Source organism: Natrix helvetica, assembly GCF_964273705.1.
Source record: "Natrix helvetica genome assembly, chromosome: 4".
Lineage (NCBI taxonomy): Eukaryota > Metazoa > Chordata > Lepidosauria > Squamata > Natricidae > Natrix > Natrix helvetica.
The window spans coordinates 67,302,671-67,325,612 of NC_138550.1; the positions used below are offsets into that span (position 1 = coordinate 67,302,671).

The 22,942-nt window shown below is 45.0% G+C and overlaps 1 protein-coding gene across 6 annotated transcripts in view; it reads left to right on the forward strand.

Moving 5' to 3' along the window:
• Window positions 1-5,404, forward strand: part of LOC309390752 (protocadherin alpha-5-like) — a 243,203-nt gene extending 237,799 nt beyond the window's left edge. For all 6 annotated transcript variants that reach the window (XM_081950450.1, XM_081950451.1, XM_081950452.1 and 3 more), the window contains exon 4: window positions 3,245-5,404. In XM_081950450.1, the coding sequence (XP_081806576.1) occupies window positions 3,245-3,555 (311 nt within the window). In that variant the 3' untranslated portion in view covers window positions 3,556-5,404. The remainder of the gene's footprint in view (window positions 1-3,244) is intronic.
• Window positions 5,405-22,942: the final 17,538 nt, after the last annotated feature.

Below are 22,942 nucleotides of genomic sequence, written 5' to 3' on the forward strand. Positions count from 1 at the left end.
CCACTCTGGTCCTCTGTTCCAGCGGGAACAGAGATTTAATCTGATTGGCTAAGAGGTCTGACAGCTCCCTATAAAAGGAGAGCTGTCAGACCGAACAGTTGCTGGATTGTACATACTTGACTGATAAAATAAAGAGCTGTTGTTGCGTTAAGCCTGAGTCTGCCTTCTCATTGCCCTATCTAAAACTGGCGACGAAGGTGGGATTGAGATGCAGATAGGCTAAGAACGAACAACGAGACATCCAGCAAGTAAATCCAGCCCGGAGCATTGGCGCGGCATCGAGCGACCATTTCAAGCAGCAAATTCGAATCGCCTCAGACAAGAATGGCCATGCACACCCCGCCAACTCCGTATGACACGGTGGCCGAACACTGGGAATCGTATATGATGAGGTTCGAATGCTTCCTTGAGGCAAACGACCTCATGGGGGTTCCCGACTCCCACAAGAAAAACCTCTTCCTGGGCTATTGCGGCTGAGAGGTCTTCGAAACGGTGAAGGATCTATCGGAGCCAACTCCGATCCAAGCGGTCCCTTGGGCGGCGTTAAAACAGACTCTAAAAACTCACTATGCGCCCAAACCTTCAATGCACGTTCGCCGCCATGAATTCGATGTGCAGAACCAAAAAGAAGGAGAGTCCATTAACCAATACATTGCGGCCCTGCGAAAAGCAGCAACATATCACGACTTCCGTGGACGACCAAATTTTGGACCGCATGCCCAATGGAAGGGAAGCCCCCATCACTTTCTACTCGCGAACCTTGTCTCCCGCTGAAAGAAACTATAACCAAATGGACAGAGAGGCTTTGGCTGCTGTTTTGGGAGTCAAGCGGTTCCACAAGTACCTTTATGGCCAAGACTTCGAATTTATGATGGACCACAAACCTCTGCTGGGGCTACTGGCTGGGGACCGACCTACCCCAGTTTCCTTGTCTCTGCACATGACCATGTTTTCCTGGCTGCTTACTCCTACAAACTGATTCACCGCCCTGGTTCCACGTTGGGACATGCCGACGCTTTAAGCCGCTGTCCCCTACCCGAACTGCTGGCCGACCCCACTCCCGAGACACCAGTCCTTCTTATTGACTGCCTGGACCTGTCTCATCCAATGACGTTGCCCGCTTTTCTGCTAAGGACTCTGTTATTAAGCAGATTCTGTACTGGGTGTGGAGGGGGTGGCCCAAGGGGCCTGTTGGGGCCACATTTAAAATGTTTTTTACTAAACATGATGAGTTGTCAGTAATCAAGGGCTGTTTACTGTGGGGGGACCGGATGGTTGTTCCAAGCAAACTGCGAAAGGCAGTATTGGAGGCATTACATGTGGGGCATCCTGGCATCATCAGGATGAAGTCCTTGGCTAGGAGCTACGTCTAACATGGACAGCGAGATACTTCTATCTCCCTGTCCATGCACTCCGTGTCAGGAATCCAGACCAGCTCCCCCTTAGCCGCCTGCTAAGGAGTGGGAGTGCCCTCAGGCACCCTGATCTAGGGTGCATATTGACTTTGCAGGCCCCGTTCATGGCCAAACGTTCCTAATAGTTGTGGACGCATATTCGAAATGGTTAGAGGTAACTCTGATGACCTCTACCACAGCAGAGGTGGTCATCAAGGTGCTACAGAGACTTTTCTCCACGAACAGCCTTCCTGACGTCTTGATCTCAAACAATGGGCCCCAATTCACGGCCATGCAATTCGAGACCGACTTAGCTAGCCAGGGAATTCGGCATGCCTGGTCGCGCCATTCCACCCGGCCTCCAATGGTCAGGTGGAGCGGATGGTGCGATCGGCTAAAGAGGCCCTCGCCAGAATGGGCCCCGGGTGATTGGCAAACACGGGTTGATCACTATTTACTAATCCAACACATTACGCCAAGCGCCACCACGGGGAGAAGCCCCTCCGAGCTTCTCATGGGTCGCCTTCTAAGATCCCACTTAGACCGACTACACCCAAACTACTCTGCCACATTGCCCCCAGACTCCACAAGCAAAATTCAAAACTTTAGCATAGGGGATTCAGTATACGTCGACAATTATGCCAGGGGAACGCTATGGATTCCTGCTACGGTGATAGGCATCACCGGGCCTCGCTCTTATTTATTAGAGCTGGAGAATGGTAGAAATTGGAGGAGGCATATTGACCAACTCCGTTGTCGCCTCTCCCACTCCAATCTTAGGGCACCAGATGAAATTCCAGAACAAAGCAGTCAAGGCCCTACCCAAAAGGAGCAAACATTCACTCCTTCCACAGCCAGCTCAAACCCGCAAGATCCAGAAAACTTATCTGAGTTTGTTGCAGGCCCACAGCAAGCTCCAAGTGAGCAAAGCCAAGGATAAGTTCCATCAGGTTCCAGACAGTCCGTCCGACCTGCCTGAAGAACTGGTTCCAAATGAACTGCGCAGGTCTGGTAGAGCAAAACAAAGACCCGCCTACCTCAAGGACTATGTGACCAATAGAAACATCCCAACCGAGAGGGGAGGGGTGTTAGATAATAACACTAGCTACCATGGTTTCCACTCTGGTCCTCTGTTCCGGCGGGAACAGAGGTTTAATCTGATTGGCTAAGAGGTCTGACAGCTCCCTATAAAAGGAAAGCTGTCAGACCGAACAGTTGCTGGATTGTACATACTTGACTGATATAATAAAGAGCTGTTGTTGCGTTAAGCCTGAGTCTGCCTTCTCATTGCCCTATCTAACAATTTGGGTCCTCATTTTACCCATCTTGGAAGGCTGAGTCACCTTTCAGCCTGGTGAGATTTGAACTTGCAGGCAGCCGGCAGTCAGTACTGCACTCTAACCACTGTGCCACCACAGCTCTTAATTCAAATGAAACAGCTTTGATCTTTGTGAGGTAGTTTTAATGTGCCGTAATATTCAACCTATTGGACACAAGCCTTTGTGGGCTAGAATCCAGTTTGATAGATGCATGAAGTGGTTATTAATATAAAATCAATATAAATATAAAATTAAAAATATCATTTTTAATTGTAATTTGGCAATTCAAGTTATAGATTTCCAGGGTTTTGAAAAAAACATTAAGGAAATGTGGTTTCTTTTGATTAGAGAAGATAAATCCCATCGGTGAAAACTTGATATGTACCTGTAGCATCATTTTGACCCTTATTTGAAATAATTCTTAGAACATAGTGCTAACAGGTGCAAGTTACCTGCATGTATTTCTAGCTGAATAATATTTTAATGCTTTATTGTATTGTATTTTATTGTATTTTATTTTTTCCCCCTTAGAACCTGAAGCTGGTGAAGTGTCCCCTCCAGTGGGAGCTGGCGTGAACAGCAACAGCTGGACTTTCAAATATGGGCCTGGCAATTCCAAGCAGCCAGGCCCAAGTGAGTTGCCAGACAAGTTCATTATCCCAGGATCTCCTGCCATCATCTCCATTCGTCAAGATCCACCAAATAGCCAAACTGATAAAAGTGACTTCATAACCTTTGGCAAGAAGGAAGAGACCAAGAAAAAAAAGAAAAAAAAGAAGGGAAACAAGGCTCAGGATAAAAAAGAAAAGACCAACAACACCACTGACAACAGTGATCAATGAGGGGTTTATACTGAACAATTGATTTAGCCAATTTTTGCAATTTGGAAGAGCTCTCCCATGTAGCAACTCCCAACTTCTTCCTACTGTTAATAAATTTTCTGTATGTGCAAGACTTCAAAAATCTGCAGGGAATTCACAATGTCTTTTGCTTAACAGTTTTTTTTCTTGAAAGCTTTATCACACCTGACATTAACTATTATTCTCTACCCTGTCTTATTTTCAGATTATAAAAACGCAGATTTGTTTCTTTTCTCCTACTCTGGAAAAAGAAACTTCACAACATAGCCCAAGCAAAAGTGGAGTCTGTAATCCTATCCTGATGACATATATGTGGGTGGAGAGTTAAACAGTTTTGTTATTGTGCACCCTGTAGCTGATTGAAAACGCCTGTGCACTGATGGCTGGCTAGGTGATGCAAGGTCAGGTTAATAAGATGCAAAAGCACTCATAAAACATGAACAAATTACTTGTTAAATCAATGTGCCCGGAGAGCTACCTTAAATTTGTGATTATTTTGTATTCCATCAGATGAATCCATGTATGTTGTGAGTGCAAGCTTTTCTATATTTTATATGCACACTCCAGCAAAAAAAAACCAAGTTTAACTCAGACAACTCATATGAGAAACCATGAGGTATGTCTGCTTCCAAGCCATTGACCATATTGCTGCAACAAGGCCTTTGATCTCCTAGCAAGGATGTCCCTCAGGGAACGTCTACATGGCAACCTCCCATATCCTTAACTCACTAGTGTAGAGCTAAACAAGGTGTGTGGAAAATCTCCCTCTTGGGGAAAAAATAAAACACAAGTAAGAGTGTGTGAGTGGGGATTCCTTATTCATATCTTGTGTGCAGCTGTGTGGATAGAGTGTCTATAATCCAGATAACTGAATGTCCCGCTGGGGACATTGTCCAAGGCTGTTATGAAACCACCATGCTGAAAAGCTCTCAGAGTTTAACAAAGGAATTAAAGGCTGGCATCTCAGGACTGTAAATGACTGTGATGTTTCCTTTATGCCCTTGTTTCCACTCTATTTAACATTCCTTTGCACAGAGCATCTCTGAAAATATCAGAGTATTTCCATAAAACATATGCAAAAATATAGAAGGAAGTAGTCTTATCCATGCTATTAGTGATTTAATATATTTATAAAGGGAGAATAGCTGTAAATGAAGAAATATGATGTCCTTTACCCTCAAACCGAAGTAAATTTACAGCCATTAGAAAATATAATTGCTGCTAATAAAGTGCTTTAGAAAAAATGCCTGAAACACTGTATTATATCTGCCAATCACCGCTTTATTATATCAGGTCACTAGATTGGGAATGGGGACTGCCTCTTGCATGCATAAAGAAATACAAGATTTTCTTGCTCTCATTTTGCTTTCCTTATTCTGCACTTTCAAGTACACTCCTTTTGTAAAAATAATAATAATAATAATCAGGGGAAGTGGAAATAAATTCTTTCTCACCAAGCAACTTTACTAATCTGCTAGCTCTGTTCAGTGTCTTGATGTATTTGCCTACATGATCTTGGGTTTAGTTTCTCTAAGATTTTATGAATTTCTGACCCTTCAAATTATTGCTTATTATGTAAAATTAAAGTACTGTATGTATGCAACATGCTCTTATAAGTATCCTAAAATATTTATTCTGTGCTTATGTATGTGAATGTCAATGCAACTATTATCTAGTGTGGACATTAAGCTTTAGTAGTTGAATGTAAATCTATTATTTTTTGTACATTTGTGAACAAGTGGAGTAGCGTTAATATTTTTAAGCACTGTTAGTAACCAGTTTTTGTGTATGAATTGAAACACAAGTAAAATACCTTTCTTAAATCAAGAAATCAGTAAGTTGCAGGGTATTATTTTGAGCTCAGACCATTATACCATTATATGAACTGTGACTATTATGTAAACTAAACAGCAAACAAAATAAATTTCCTGGATATTATGCTGCACACAAAGCTGCCTAAAACTCCACAAGGAAGGCAAGAATACTCTATAAAATATATCATTAATAAAATATGAGAAATCTATACAGGTAGTCCTCACCTTACAATGAACAGTTTATTAGTGACCATTAGATGTTATAATGGCACTGAAAAAAGTAGACTTATGACACTTTTTCACACTTCTGACCATTGCAGCATCCTCATGGTCACATGCTTTATATTCAGATATTTGACAACTGACTCACATTTATGAGTTGCAACATCCTGGGATCATGTGATCACCTTTTGCAACTTTCTGAGAAGTCAAGTCAATGGGAAAACCAGGTTCACTTAACAATCGTGTTACTAATTTAACAATTGCAGTGATTTGGTTAACAAATGTGGCAAGAAAAGTCGTAATATGAGGCAAATCTCAGTTAATGAATTTCTCACTTAACAACATAAATTTTGGGCTTAGTTGTGATCGTAGGTCAAGGATTGCCTGTACTGTTACTATTAGAGAAGTGCATGTCTATTAATAATTGATAGCAATAGGTGAAACCATACCTCTCTTAGCCAACACATTCACCAAACATTTCCTGCAGTTTTTAGATATATATTTTACCAAACTATTTTTACTACCCAATTGAAATTTAATTTAGCCATTTCAAAAAAAGTTTTTTAAAATAAATTATTTATTTATTTAAATATAGGCTCTGGTGCCCCATGCAATGAATTTTTATATTTGGCCATCTTACAACTTTCCTTTTTTGGTTTAAGCAAATCCACAATGAAGTACTTTTAGGTTTCCTTTAATTGTCTTACTAGGCTTTCTTTTCCCCTCACTTAAGATTTCAAATTCAGATAACCTGAGTTGATACTCTATGAGAGGTATCCTTTGTATTAATTAAAGTTTCCATAACATTGTATTTGTAATTTAACATCGTGCCATTATCATAGTTACAGTTCTGTAACTTTTAGAGCTCCTCTATACCATTGCATCTTCATGCTGAAGAGAAGCCAATTTAAATTAGGACCCTGGCATTCAAAGGGCAGAAATGCTCCTCAGAATCCAATAGACCACCAGAGGACTTAAACATAACATAAACAACATAACCTACTGCAACATGACATGTTTACATTAGTTGAACCTTTCAGTATCAATCTGTTCAGTCACATGGTCCCCCAAATCTGCACAAACTCTGTGATTGTATATTCTTAGAGGATATGTAATGCAGAGGTGGGTTCCTATAGGTTTGCACTGGTTTGGGCAAACTGGTAATGGAAATTGGGCCTGGGTCGCCAAACCGGTAGGGACGGCAAGCTGGCCATGCCCCCGAACCAGCTCGGATGTTCGCCCTGCCTCGCCTTCGCCACATGCATCCACAGAACTGCCTCCTCCTGCCTACACACAGGTAAGCATTTCTGCTAGCCTACCCCCCACACACACCATTGCAGCCACAGCAGGGATGGGGTCAGCCCGGCAAGCTTCACAGCCATATGGCTACAAAGCTTGCTGTGCCGGACGGCCCCCCTCCCCGCCGGGATAGCATCTTCCGAAACTGCCACTGCTGCAGCCATGGTGGGGATGAGGGCAGCCTGGCAAGCTGGGTCCTTGAAAATGGCACAGCGGCATGGGCAAAGGCTGGGATGGGGTACAGCACCCGGGAGGCTCCCCGAAGTTCCTCCATCTCTTTGCTTGCTCGCTTCACCTTACACAGTAAAGAAAAACTTCTCATGAGTGTGAGGCAATTAACAACTTCTCACACTCGTGAGAAATATTTCTTTATTGTGCAAGGTTTTTCTCTGCACACAATGGCTAAGAGACTCTCAGAGTGGAGCACAATTTGGGGGTGGCAGGATGGGGTGGGGTGGGATAGGCCACTAGATGCGCATCTTATTGGAGACTGGCAGCTCCGGATCTTGTGACTTTTTCGGGGTTTTCTTTTTAAAAAACCGCCTCTCCAGATGAGCTTGAAAACCTCCAAGGTTGTTTTGGGAGGGGGCAATCGGGCAGTGTTTCCCCCCCACTCCCCCCGGTGCCTGCAGCCTCAGAGCCTGCAGTCTTGGAGCAACTCCCGGCCCTTGCACAGTAAATAAAAACTTCTTGCGAGTGCAAGAAGTTGTTAATTACTTTGCAAAATTTCAAAAAATGTCCTACCTTTTCCTGTGGACATGGCTGAGTGGACATGGGCCTGAGTGACATTAAATTGGTCACTCCCACTCAGTCACATGCCCCCCCCCCCCCGGCCACCTAGCCATGCCTACCAAACCGGTAGCAAAAATTTTTGAAACCCACCACTGATGTAATTGTTGTATATACATATTTATTGCATTCATTAGCAACCTGTATTCTAGGAACCCAATTCAGCATGTATGCTAATTTAGCACTGTAACAGTACTATAACAATCCTAGGAAATTACAGTACAAGGGACTAAAACTGATTAACCTAAAGGTGATCAGGGTTGAGTGCATACTTGAGGTCTAGTGTCACACAAGTCTTCCTCCAATGTTTTAATCACTGCAGCACATGGAGCCAATCTGTCATATATGCTATTGCTTGCCGGCTATGTTCATGCAAATCTCACTGGAAAAAAATAAAATTCTGCATACCGGTAGTTTGGGATTTTTCTCACCTGTCCATCGCAAAGTTTTCTCATTTTATACAGTTTCTAGTTTCTTTTCAGATTATATAAATCTTACTATAGTTTTCCTATACTATTTTTTTGGTCATGTATGTTCAAAAATAAATCTTTTTTTTTAAAAAAAAAAATAATGTGAGAACTGAACAGGATTTGTGTAGCAACATAGTTTTTCCTTTGAAATTTTAATCAAAACCACTCATTTTGTGCAGTGCTAAGCCCTATTGACACCATAACATATTTTTAAAATATCACCAAAGTGATACTAATCTAAAATAAGAAATAGGTGGTTCCTATTGCAAGAGAAGCTACCAGATGGAGTGGAGATAATACAGTACATTTCAGAAACAAAACGGAGGTTGCACCTTTTCCTCCCTGCCTTTTGGACATGATCAGGTTTAAACAGTAATTTCCTAATCCTATCAGACCCAATTGGCCCTTGGTGCCCCCAAACAAAGCCCCTCCCGCAAGGGGATTTCTTTGTAATTTTTTTAAAGAGTCTTAAATTTTCAATACTTTTTCGAGTAGAGTTCTGTCCACATTTTATTATAACATTTGTAAGTGATAAATTATTCAAATACTTTTACAGTAATTGAAATTTTAGCTGCCAACAGTTAAAAATATAATAATTTTTAGCTGTTTAACAGCATATACTCTTCATCAAATCTACATAATAATCCAATTTTTTTGAAAATGTAATTCTCTGCTTAAGCCATTAACATTCAATTTATCAAATACTCCCTCCCTCCCGTGATACTTTTTCATTATCCACTAAAACACAAAGAATATTTCTCTTTATAACTCATCCAATATTTATCTGGATAATTGTGGGGAAAAAATATGCAATTTTTATTGGGGGTCAAATTTCACCAGTAAAAAAACTTCAGATAGATTTGTGCAGAAACCAACAAAACTAATGCAAATAACATTTGCCATGTACTATGATCTGGTTCTTTCCCCAGCTCAATCAATCACCCAGTTTCTTTGAAATTGACACAGGGAAAGTTTGATTTGGTTTGGTTTATTTGGATTTATATGCCGCCCTTCTCCAAAAGGACTCAGGGCGGCGTACAACATTAAAAAACACACATCCCAAAAGTTAAAAAAGATTAAATCCATATCCAAAAAAACAAACCGAATTAAAAAAAAACAATACATTTAAAATAAGTTAAAACAGGCCAGGCCGGCTTGCTGGAAAAGCCAACTTTTTAGGGTGCGTCGGAAGGACCGGAGGTCGGGGATTATGCGAAGCTCCGGGGGCAGCTCATTCCAGAGGGAAGGCACTCCCACAGAGAAGGCTCTCCTCCTGGGGGTCACCAGCCGACACTGCCTGGCCGACGGCACCCTGAGGAAGCCAACTCTGTGGGATTGTACTGGACGGTGGGAAGCTACTGGTGGCAGTAGGTGGTCTCGCAGGTACCCTGGGCCTAAGCCATAGAGTGCTTTAAAGGTCATAATTAATACCTTGAATCGCACCCGGAAAACAACCGGCAACCAGTGCAGGCCGCCTAAAAGGGGTGTAACATGGGAGCACCTAGGTACCCCCATGACAACCTGTGCGGCCGCATTCTGGACCAGCTGAAGCCTCCGGGTGCTCTTCAAGGGCAGCCCCATGTAGAGAGCATTGCAGTAGTCCAGGCGAGAAAGGATGAGGGCATGAGTGACTGTGCACAGAGCATCCCGATCCAGGAAGGGGCAGAACTGACGTACCAGGCGAACCTGGTAAAAGGCCCCCCTGGTCACGGCCGTCAGGTGTTCTTCTAAACTAAGCGGCGCATCCAGGAGGACTCCCAGATTGTGAGCCTTCTCTGAGGGGGCTAAAATTTCTCCCCCTATCGTCAAAGATGGAACAAGATGTACAAATCGGGATGAGGGAAACCACAGCCACTCAGTCTTGGAGGGATTGAGCTTGAGCCTGTTCCTCCCCATCCAGATCCGCACAGCCTCCAGGCATCGGGACATCACGTCGAGGGCATTGTTTGGGTGATTTGGGGTAGAGATGAAAAGTTGGGTATCATCAGCATATTGATGATACTGTACTCCAAAACCACGGATGATCTCGCCCAGCGGTTTCATATATATGTTGAACAGGAGGGGTGAGAGAACCAACCCCTGGGGCACCCCACAAGTGACGCACCTGGGGGTCGATCTCTGCCCTCCAGTCAACACAAACTGTGACCGATCCGACAGGTAGGAGGAGAACCACCATAAAACGGTGCCCCCCACTCCCAACCCCCCGAGTCGTCGCAGTAGGATACCATGGTCAATGGTATCGAAAGCCGCCGAGAAGTCTAATAGGACCAGGACAGAGGAACAGCCCCTGTCCCAGGCCCGCCAGAGATCATCGACCAACGCAACCAATGCCGTCTCCGTGCTGTACCTGGGCCTGAAACCCGACTGAAACGGATCCAGGTAGACAGCTTCATCCAGGTACTGGGGAAGCTGACGTGCTACCACACTCTCGACAACCTTTGCTACAAAGCGAAGATTGGAGACCGGACGATAGTTGGCTAAAGAAGCTGGGTCCAGGGAAGGCTTCTTGAGGAGGGGCCTCACCACCGCCTCCTTCAAGGTGGTGGGAAAGAACCCCTCTCTCAATGAAGCGTTGGTAATCACCTGGAACCAGCCTCATGTCACCTCCCGGGAAGCTGAAACTAACCAAAAGGGACATGGGTCCAGCACACAAGTGGCAGCACTGAGCCTCCCCATAATCCTGTCCATGCCTTCGGGGGTCACAGGGTCAAACCCATCCCAGATTGTCTCCTCAAGATTCATCCCCGTCGGCTCGCCCAAATCTACCCAGTCAGAGTCCAAGCCTGTCCGGATCTGAGCAATTTTATCCTGCAGATACTGAACAAATTCTTCAGCCCTACCCTGCAAGGGGTCTTCCCCAGTTCCTTGGTTAAGTAAGGAGCGGGTCACCCTAAACAGGGCGGCTGGGCAGTTATCTGCGGATGCGATAAGAGTGGGAAAATATTGCCGTTTTGCTGCTTCTATCGCCACTAAGTAGGATTTAATATGAATTCTTACTAGTGTTCGATCAGATTCGGACCGGCTGGCCCTCCAGCCACTCTCTAGGCATCTTTTCCGGCGTTTCATCTCCCGGAGCTCCTCGGTAAACCAGGGAGCCATCCGGGATCTACACCAGGTCAGAGGCCGCAAAGGCACAACACAATCCAAAGCCCCAGCGGCAGCCCTATCCCAGGCTTCCACTAGGGCTTCGGTCGAGTTGTGAGCAAGGGATTCAGGAAAAGTCCCAAGCTCCATCAGGAACCTTTCGGGTTCCATCAGGTGCCTGGGGCGGAACCATCTAGTCAGTTCCGCCTCCCTGTGCCGAGGGGTAGCGGTATGGAAGTCAAGCCTGATGAGGAAATGATCAGACCATGACAAGGGTTAAATAGAAATGTCCCCTAGATCTAGATCATTCATCCACTGCCCAGAGACAAAAATCAGGTCGAGCGTGTGTCCCCCATTATGGGTGAGGTCTTGAATTAACTGAGTTAGGTCCATAGCTGTCATGGAAGCCATGAACTCCCGAGCTGACTCGGATGTCTCGCCAATGGAAGGCAGATTGAAATCCCCCAGGACCATGAGCCTGGGGAAATCAACGCCAGTCCAGCTAATACATCCAGCAGCTCCGGCAGGGCCGATGAAACATAGCAGGGAGACAGGTATGTAACAAAAAGGCCCACCTGAGCTCCAAGGCCCCACTTCACAAAAAGGGACTCACACCCGCCTATCTGAGGCACAGTGACCTCCTGAGATCTGAGACTTTCCCTGATAACCACCGCCACCCCCACCCCGCCCCTGCCCTGGGCTCTCGGCTGGTGAAATGCCCTGGTGGGCATAGTTCGCTAAGGGGCACCCCCCCTCATGGCCAACCAGGTCTCCGTAATGCACGCCAGGTCCGCTCTACCCTCTTGTATGAGGTCGTAAATGAGGGGAGCCTTATGTACCACGGACCTGGCGTTAAGCGACATCAGCCGGAGACCAGGGTCTGTAATCCCGAGCACCCGGGGGTGCGAGAAGGGCGATGAGGGTCGGAACGCACGATCGCTCTTAAACAGCAAACCTGCATCCTCCAAACATCATTTGGACCTCGGCCCCCACCATATCTGCCTCTCCCACAAACAGTAGAGATGGTGAACCCCCCAATGGAATGGCTTAATGTCTCCCCCGGAATCCCAACCCTTACTAGCCCTCCCAACCCACGCCCATTAGTTAGCTCTGGCCTGTGCCCTGGCAGACTCCCCCCCAAGCCTGTCTGAGCCATCTGAATCAACCCCCTCCCCCCCTTTAAATTTGGTTTAAAACCCCCTGTAAAAAACCCTTAAGAAGTCTCTTTTTCGCATGCCACCTCTCAGGATCCCAAGATCTGTCATTAAGGAAGCGTCTTGATAGGTCAGAAGGCCATCCCCGGGAAAGGGGGAGTTCCTGGAGGGAATAAAGTTCTGTCGCAGTATAGCATAGAGAAGAGTCTGGCATCAACGAAATGGGATGACATCATGGGGAGATGAAGCAAGGAGATGACATGTCCATGGGGCGGCAGCTGGCAGTGTTCAAGGGGGTAGCAGGAAGCTTATGTCCATCATAAAAATAGTCGATGTTGGGGACAATATGTAAGGGTAACGGACAACTGTCCAAAATCGCAGCAGATGGTAGCTTGCGAGGTGGTGAAGCGGCCAGTGATGGCGGCAACGAGGACACTGGCGGCATTGGCAGCTGCTCCAACTTCAACTCCAACAGCTAAGCTCCGCCCACTCACATCCATCGCCAGGGTCGCACTCCATTGACCCAGTCCATAATATCACAGGAGGGGGGGCCAAATGGCCAAATGGCACAGTACGGTGGCCCAGACAACAGTGGCAACACCAGGGGGGGCACAGCAAAGGACCTCCCCCCCACTCCAACCGCGCCCACGCCAACTCCCGAAGCCATCTTCCACTGGCATTAGTATCCATGCCAGCTGCCTCAGCCCCTTCCCGCTGATCTAATTTATCATGTTCATTACCAAGGAGGGGGGGAGCAACCGGGATAACACCACGGCGTGGTGGGGCGGCAGCTGTAGAGGCCCCAGACCGGGCATCCCACCGCCACTGCCGGCCACACCCACACCAGCTGCAGAGACCCCAGGCCGTGTGTCCCGCCGCAGCTGCTGACCACACCCACGCCAGCAGCCGCTGGCGCTCTCCATTCTCCTTTCACTGCTAACCGCCTCATTTCACTCACAATGTTCCGGCTATAAGGCAGGACATTGCAGCTCAAGGGTATCCCCCGAGGTCCCAGGAAGTTCTCATAGCTGGACCTGGAACCAACGATGGAATAGGGTACCCCTGCAAGCCCCAAGACGGACAATCATCTCCCCGAAGCTCTCCTCAAATGCGGCAGGACACCATCTTGGGCATGCGTAGTAGGAAGTTCCCCATAGTAGAAAGTGGGAGAAGCTGCAACAAGCTAGATAATTGGAAAATGTTCTGAGCAAAAAGAAACTAAGACAGGCAGTCTTAGCTGGTTGAGAGAAATTAGCTTGGGTCAAAGGTGAATAGTGATCACCTAAGGAAAAACAGAACAGGAAGGGAAAGGCAGTAGTAATAATGCAAGGCTGCAATAAAAATATTAAGCACACAGTTGCCATTAATAAGCAGACCAGAAGATTTAATAGGTGTGTGAGAAATTTTATATCAAAATATATTTTACTCTTTATACTGTTTCCATCTTCCCTTAAAATATTAACGGAATCCACAATGGTCTGAGACTCAATGTTTCCACTAGAAAATTGACAGTCAAGCTAAAATTAAATTAATTAAGTAAAAATAGCAAAGGGGAAAATCCCTTTTCAAAATGTTCTTAATCCCCCAAATAAGTTATCCAGACCTAATTCACCTATCAAAGGGTAATGTCTGCAAACACAGTTACTTAAATTATGTCTCCCAAAGAAACTGCATGTTCAAAGAATAAACACACACACACACGCACATGCACACACCTACCTGAAGTATTACTCTAGAATCAGGACATGACACCGTGGACAAGCTCCCCCTATAAAAATCTGCTACTGTACCCCATTTCTCTGTAGCTTGCCCTTGGGTGCAAACTGTTTTGCTTTTAGGAATAAATATTTCTTCTTTCCTTACAGGTGTCTGAGTCTCTTTTTAATTTATTTTTATACAGCCCCAGCTCCAGTTGGAACCCCAACTTATTTTTTCTGACAAATGGTTGGCAATCAATTTAAGGCTAGGTTCTGAAGACAGGTTTTTTCTCTCTCACTCAACTGTCAATTCATCTAACTTGAGAGCCTGAGAAGCTCCTTCTTTCCTTCTTTCTGTCAGGTCTCATAGTGGGAGATATCATCCTCGAAGACCACTAGCAGATTGGAAGACCCATGACTGGATCAGAACTGTGAATTGCTGGGCGGTAGCCAAGTACACTGAGGAGTTCCGAGACCTCGCCAGCCAGAAGACATCCTGGTGAACTGGTTTAAAGACAGGCTAAATGATGACCTCTACCATGCCTGGCACATGGAGCCATTTGTCAGGGCATGTGAGGCATTGCCCTGTCAGCTGGCCAGCATGTGCGCGCACACTGGCCAGTTGAGTTCAGCCTTTTTTAAAGCCATTTTTCACCTTCCCCAGGCTCCAGAGGCTTTATAGGAGCCTAGGGAGGGCAAAAACAGCCTCCCCCGCCCCCTGGAGGCCCTCGGAGGCTTCAGGAGCTTCCCTGAAAGCTCCGGAGAGCAAAAAACCGGCCCTAAGGGGAAACCGGAAGTTTGGGAATGGACTTCCAGTTTGCTCATAGGGTCATTTTTAGTCCTCCAGAGCCTTCAGGAAAGCCTCCGGGGTGGCAGGGGAGGCTGATTTCGCCCTCCCCAGGCTCCTATAAAGCTTCTGGAGTGTGAGGAGGATGAAAAAGCATGCAAAAAATGGGGGGACTACCTGTCATGCGCGCATGCACACTGGGGGGTTGCACATTGCATAATGGGTGCAGCACGCCCACGCACAACCCCCCTGCACTCCCCCGGCTTATGGTGCATGAGCCAAAAACGTTCGCCATCGCTGGCCTATGTGATCTGACGAGCAAGGCAAGCAAACGACCAAAGCAGACGAGGCAAGAATAGAAGTGGATGTAAGAGGCGGGGTGGGCGGGGTGGTGAGAGGCAGTTTGGGTGGGGCAGGTGACAAGGGGTGGATGGGGTGGGACCAGCCAGTGGTGGAATTTGCCGGTTCACCGAACTGCGCATAATTTTCAAAACTGGTTTGCCTGAACTGGTCTAAACCAGCTGAATACCACCTCTGTAGGTAGGACCTTACAGTATATTTGCTATATCTCCTACTTTGTAACTAGGATTTCCATCCTTTCCTTCATTCTCTACTTCATTATGTTTTTCTTTTTCATTTCTTCTTTCTCTCTACCCCCTTCCTCCTTATGTGATTAGTTATCTAGTGGTTTTTGCTTGGAATTAAGTTCTAAAGGTCGTGAAGATATCCCCCCTCAATTTTAGTTTAAAGCATTTCTGATAAGATGAGCCAGTTGTTTTCCGAATACATTGTTTCCAGTTCTTAATCAGGTCAAGCCTAAATAATTAAATATATAGATATAACTTTACATAAATAATATATATTTAAATGATAAAAGCCATACTTGGAATTCTGCATCCAGTTCTGGCAACAATAAAAAAGATGTTGAGACTCTGGAAAGAGTGCAGAGAAGAGCAACAGGAATGATTAGGGGGCTGCAGGCTGAAATATATGAAGAATGGTTACAGGAATTGGGTATGTCTAATCTAATGGAGAGGAGGACTAGCAGAGACATGATAGCACTGTTCCAATATCTGAGGGGTAAACTGCAAAGATAAGGTGATCAAACTTTTTCCAAAGCACCAAAACATCTTTTTTATATCGTGGCAACCAAAACTGGATGCAACATTCCAAATGTGGTCTTACCAAAGTATTATAAAGTGGTACTAATACTTCATGAGATCTTGGTTCTATTCTTCTCTTAATGCATATTAGGACCGCATTGACTTTTTTGGCAGCTGCAAGACACTGTTAGCTCGTATTTAAGTGGTTGTCATGATGGCTCCTAGAATATATATATTTTCTATACAATCATTAATTTCACATGGAGCCAATTATACCACCGATTCCATATGTTATAATACTCTGTTTCCTCTCTATCCCTTAGTTCCATGATGGTGAACCCATGGCACTTGTGGAGCCATTTCTTAGGGTACGTGAGGCATTGTCCTGTCAACTCCAGCATGCATGCATGCGGTGACCAGCTGATTTTGCCCTTCATTTTTGACTGTTTTTCTCCCTTTGGAGGCTTCCCTGAAGCCTCCGGTGGGCGAAAAACAACCCAATGCGCAAACCAGAAGTTTAGGAATGGACTTCCAGTTTGCACATTGGGCCATTTTTCTCCCTCCAGAGAAAAACGGGCAGCCTGGAAGTCGTAAAACAGACAGCCCGGAAGTCGCGTTTCTGGCCTCTGGAGGGCCTGCAGGAGGTGGGCAAGGCTGTTTTTTTGCTCTCCCCAGGCTCCAGAGGCTTTTGGGAAGCCTGAGGAGGGTAAAAAAATGGGTCCACCCTGCCATCGTGCGCTAAAAGCAGGGGGCAGGAGGCAGGGGGAGGTTGCATGTGCAGGTGTGGGGGCAAGGCATGGTGTGCACGACCCCCCGTGCTCCCCCCACTTTTGGACGTGATGGCAAAAAGGTTAGCCATCACTGCCTTAGTTCCATCGTTAATTTATCCATTTCCGTGTATTCTAGCACCTTTTGTATGATTTCTGCATTTGAAGGGATCGTTTTTTTATTTCCAGTTTTGGGCAAATGAGATTCTGGCTGTGGTAATTATGTTGCAGAAAATGACTGGCTTTAGACTTCTCAGGATACAGGAAGAGTTTATTTGGCAGCCAGGTTCAGAAAGTTAGCACATGGCTAACATTGCAAATTCTGAACAACCTTCATTATCGAAGCACACATTCTTATACATTCTCAAAGACAGCATAACACAGAAACACTTAAACTAATTTCTTACTGGTTACCTTGAGGAAAAAGCCTTATAAGGAGATGGGGGTCTTACTTCTCCTTTCGTTACAGGTATGGACTACATGTCATTAATGAACTTTATTTGAACCTTGTGGTTTTGGACTTTTGACATAGGGACGTTTGCTGGAACATGTTGGGGTTGAAGGCTGCTGACATTTCCCTGTCCCTTTTATGCCACGTCTTCATTCTTATGTTTTAATCCATATTTTATTCTACTTAATCCCCACCCCTTCTAGACTCTATTAAGGCCCACAATTGAGTCTAGCCTCTTAGATTAACAATATAAGCATGCAGGATACAGAATAGCAAAAAGCAAGAATACAAGCAATACACATCTTAGGGCTTATCTTCCAAAATCACTTTCTCTACTTCTAAGAGTGCAATTTGAATATACGAGCTAGTATCTGAAACTTCATCTTTCTTGAGGGTATGTGGGATTAGGCTTTCCATTAACATTAACTCCTTTTCAGTCTGTATTTCTTTTACAGACCTCATAATGAATTGTTTAAGCAAGGGCATTATGCAAGGGAGGAAGACTAAACTTGCGATTCCACATAATAAAAGAAATAGCATTTGGTTGATCCAACCTGTTCCCGGTAGACAAGAGAACCACACATCTGTTCCTTGTATTTTTTGACCAATAGAGGAAGCTCAATCTCGTAGTTCTTGGACCCCCCCCCCAAACTGCTCCTGATCTATTCATATAGAAACAACAATCTTCTCCCAGGAATACACATAGCCCACCCTTTTCAGCAGTTAAAAGATCTATGGCACGCCGGTTCTGTAACACTATGGCTGCCAAGGAATTTATCTGGTCCTGGACTTCAACCAAGGTGCCAGCAATTTAGTTCAGGCTTTCTTGGAATTCTTCCGACAGTTGCATGAACTGTGTAATGGAATGGGTCATTCCACCTACACCTGTTCCAACTGCTGTCCCTATTCCCAAGATTGCTAATAGTGGAGCGGCACTCTTTTCTGGACACGTCCCATGAGGGGTACACTTACCATCCCCATTTTGGGGAGGAGGTGTACTAGGGTGCATGTGCCAGTCCAATTAGTGGGCAAGCACAGATAGGCATTTCTCCCACATAGAAAGAAAACTCAATTTTCTCCTACACATACACCAATGTTCATGGAGAAGGCATGGGCTCGGAGGATCCTTTCATTAGTCCAGATTGTAAGGTTCCTGCTAGGAACATACCAGTCAGGGGCTGTAATAGAATTTCTTGATTAGGGTCCATTAGCTTATTCCTGAGGACTGGTCCTTCAAAGAGATATTGGGAACTGGTGTTTCCAGTGGGAAAGTAAACACAAACTCCCATAATGGATTGTATTGAAAGCCAAACGGGAAGTTGGGGTGGTTGGAATGGCCTTGGGCATCTTCCAGTAGTCAGATTCCCCTCCCATCGGTTAAAAACATGTGGAGGTGGGAGCGAGAAATTGACTTTCTGTTGAAAGAGCTTGTGAGCAGAGGGAGATATGTTGCGAGTCAATTTTAGGTCTATAAGGGTTTTCCTGGGGACAAGGTACATTTCAGATGGGCATTGTTCCTCTGATAGTGACCCCACAGGAATGCCAGGTTCCTGATATCGTTTGATGCACAAAGAGGGTGACCCTATAATTTCTACACCAACTGCTATGGGGCCAACGATGGGGAGACGGCTCCTCCCCAGTCTTTTAAGTGCATCATACAGATTGCCATGTAGCTGGGCTTCTGCCCTTTTGGTTCCCTGTCTACCTCCCTTGTCAAAGAATATCGTAGCTTTGTTGTTGTTGTTGTTTTTCAAAGATCTGGCTCAACTGAAATAGCGTGATAAGGCAAAGGTCCAGCAGACAGACACAACCAGTATTTTTGACCCAGGGCAGGGTCAGTCTGATTGATTAAGCTGTGACCTAACTCGAGCACTCTTAACATATAGTCCCCTTTTCTTAATTGTTGCAAAGGTCCATTTTCCCTATGCTTTGCCCTTTTTCTTATAGGGTTTGTCAGATAATTGACTTTAGGTGTTGGGATTAGCTTATGGTTCCATCCCCAAGCATAAATGATGCACCATTGGTGGGAGCAGACCTGTTCCATATCCTGTAATGTGATTCCACCCTGTCTTCTGGAATTTTTAACATCGTCAGATCTTTCTTCAAGAGCAAGGGGGGTTGCTCGGGTATTTTCGCAACATTGGGAACTACTGTTCAAGACATTATCACTTAGCATGCCCGTTGCCAATAACATCCAGAGCTACAAAAGGCTCATAATTGTCCCTCACACAAAACTTCTCCTAACACAATTCTTTTAGCCTACTGAATCACCGCGTCAGGGAGAAAGCAGGGGTTATATATAGTTTGAGGAATGGCAATATCAGCTTTGGGCAATCCACAAAACCAAATCTTATTTGCTAAACACCCACAATCCGAAAACTCCTATTATACTGCAAAGAACCCATTCCCATGGTTCCTCAAACATAAGTGTCATCAGATGATTTGTTTTCCTCTTGTTTCCAATTAATGATCTTAGCCTCAGTAACTGTCTTCCTCTGGAGGGGACAATTCCTGAGGGATGAATATGCAATACAACAAATAAGTACATTCACTAAAGCGAGAGATGGTATAGTTATGACTATGAATACTTGGCTTGCCATTTCCTGACAGGTGCTCAAACTTTCTAATACATGGAATGTTGTCTTCCTCCTCCAAATCTTCAGCCATACATCGAGAAGTCACCTTCCAGGGGGTGACTTCAGTAGGGCCTCTTCTGCCCCATATATTCTGTTCATTGCTGGCATGGCAGTTTTTAGTGGGCGTTTCTTTAAGCATATCACTACAGGACGGGCTTCATCCTGGTCTGCCTCCCAATACTCATCAGCAGCTGGCTTAACTCTAGTCCAGTGAATCCAAAACTTGGATTCCAACACTTTTACTGCAAGTGGAGAACACATGACCACAGTATACAGGCCCTTCCATCTAGGTTTCAAATTCTTCTCCTTTCCAGTGTTTTACCTACACTCTGTCCCCCATCTGAATATTATGACTGGAAGTTGTTAAAAATGGTGGGGTGAGGGAAACACAATACTGTTGTATTTCTTGTATTTACTTATTCAATTCTCCCATCATTTGATTCACCCATGAGGACCCCAGCTGTCCTAGGTCCCTTATATTATTTTTCAAATTATGGCTTGTAACTGGTGGCCGTCCAAACATCATTTTAAAAGGAGATAATTTAAGTTCTTTACATGGAGTACATCTCACAGACCACAGAGCTAAGGGTAAGGCGTCTACCCATTTAAGGTGGGTTTCAAAACACACCTTATCTTTTCCTTAACAGTGTGATTCACACATTTGCTTAATTTCTTTCTTGAGGCTGTTAAGAGACCTCTTTCCTTATAATCAGCAGTATTGATATGCAAAGTAACGAAGGCATACAGAGTCAGTTCAGATGTTCACCCTTTCATTCTTTGCCCTCTCTAATGCACGGATTAAAGCCCATAATTCTGCTCCTTGGGCACTAGTGCCTTTTGGGAGAGGTCCACTCTCAAAGACTTGGGCAAGAGGTCCACTCTCAAAGACTTGCCCCCTCCCAGCCCGCGGCTTCAGTGAGGGAAGGCCTGAAGGCCTTCCGTCGTGGAAGTTAGCCTCCCGCCGCCCCCCCTCATGCTTAGTTAGCTAGCCTCCCGCTGCCCCCCTCGCGCTAAGTTGCTTACCTGAGGGAAGCAGCAAGCTCCTGGAAGGCGAAGGGAGTTTTGAAATGGAGGACCCGGTCAGCAAGCATGATGCGATAGCTGCTCGGGAGGAATGTTGGCCGTTGGCGCCACGCTTTTAAACAGGTCACCTCCAGCCCGCTCACTGGTTGGCTGGACTCCAGCCAATCAGTGAGTGGCGGGCTCGGCTAGCCTAGTTTAATGCGGACGGCTGGGGGAGCGAGCGAGCTGTGATGGGACAGCAAGGGCAATCGAGTGACAGGGCCGGTGCCAGTTCCCAGAAGTTACTTCCGGGTCCGGTTACTTCCGGGTCGGGTCACGAACTGGTTCACTCGAACTGGTGCAAACTGGCAGAAACCCACCACTGCACAGCATGTGGGCGCTCCTAAACTACTCCAGAGTCGGTTATTCCATAACCAATATCCACATAAACCATGGAACACAAACTAACCACTTTCTATCTCTCTCTTTCCAGGACTAATGTCCCTGTGAAGGGGGGCAGCATATCAGTCTGCCCGCCCCATTGCTTGTGCTGCAGCCTTCCACAATCCTGAGAGGGAGTGGGATGGAGAGTAAGAATGCTTGTTGTAAAAGGGAGGAGACCAGTATGACTTTGAAAGAAATTGTATATTTGTTGTATATTTGTCTTTGTTTTGTCTCTGTGTCTACCTCTCTGTGTGTGTATGTGTGTAAGTGTGTATGTGTCAGAGGTGGGATTCAAAAATGTTTAGAACCTCTTCTGTGGATGTGGCCTGCTTTGTGGGAGTGGCTTGCTGGCTATGTGACCAGGTGGGAGTGGGTTGCCGGCCATGAGACCAGGTGGGAGTGGCTTGCCAGTCATGTAACTGCGTGGGCATGGCCAACTTGTAAAATGTGGTGAAACTCACTTAACAATGCTCTTGCTTAGCAACCAAAATGTTGGCTCAGAAACTCTGGCATTTGAAGCATGCAAGTCTTAAAACTGTCAAGTTACAAGACCCTTGCACCCCCAACCTTTTAGAAAAAACCCAGGGGTGTTCAAGATTGACAACTTTAAGACTTGTGGACTTCAACTCCCATAATTCCTCCTCTCGCTCTTCATCTTGATGATGTGCAGATGGGCGGGGGGAAGGAGCTGGAACTGGTTCTAAACAGCACTGTAGATTTGTGGAACCTCTTTTATAGAAGAGGTTAGAACGGGCAGGACCTACCCCTGGTATGTGTGTATGTGTATTCTCTGTATAACTCAATTGCTTGTACTACATCAAGCTCACAATCTGTATCACAAAATACATCTCTTTGTGTACTGCACATAACTGTGATGTATCTGGGCAGAAACAATGGGTTTGGCAAAGTAGTAATTGGGAAAAGCAGGAGAATGTTACCTCACTTCATCTCCACTGAGTGGTCTCCTTTCTGCCCCTTCCAAAGTAGCTGCACCTTTCCCTCACCTTTCCTTTGTTCTAATTTTGTAGTTTTATTTTGCTGTTTTTCCTTAAAGGAACTAAAGTTTTTAATAAATATAATTGTAGAAAGCAGAAATAAATGCATGTTGTTCCCTCATAACTTATTTTATAGAATAGAATAGAATAGAATAGAATAAAATAGAATGGAATGGAATGGAATGAAATGGAATGGAATGGAACAGAACAGAACGGAACAGAATAGAATTCTTTATTGGCCAAGTGTGATTGGACGAACGAGAAATTTATCTTTGGTCTGAGTGTACATAAAAATACATTCATCAAGAATCATAAGATGCAACACTTAGTGATAGTCATAGGATACTAAATAAGCAATCAAATCATACTAGAAAACTATATGCTAGAAAATATAAGCACAAATTCAGAGCTAGAATGGTAATCATCTTTAAAATACTTTCCTAATTACTATTTTTAAATGTTGATTATCTTTAATACTTTTATATAAATTAGAAGAGAATTGACTTATTTTACAATTAGTGTAAACCTCCGGCTGTATTATGACTGGATTAGTGAAGTCAGGAAAGGTGCCTGCCACCTTGTGGTTCACTACTGGATTTTACTCTATGCAGCAATCAGACTTCAAATCCAGTAGAGGTAATGGCTTTTGTTGATA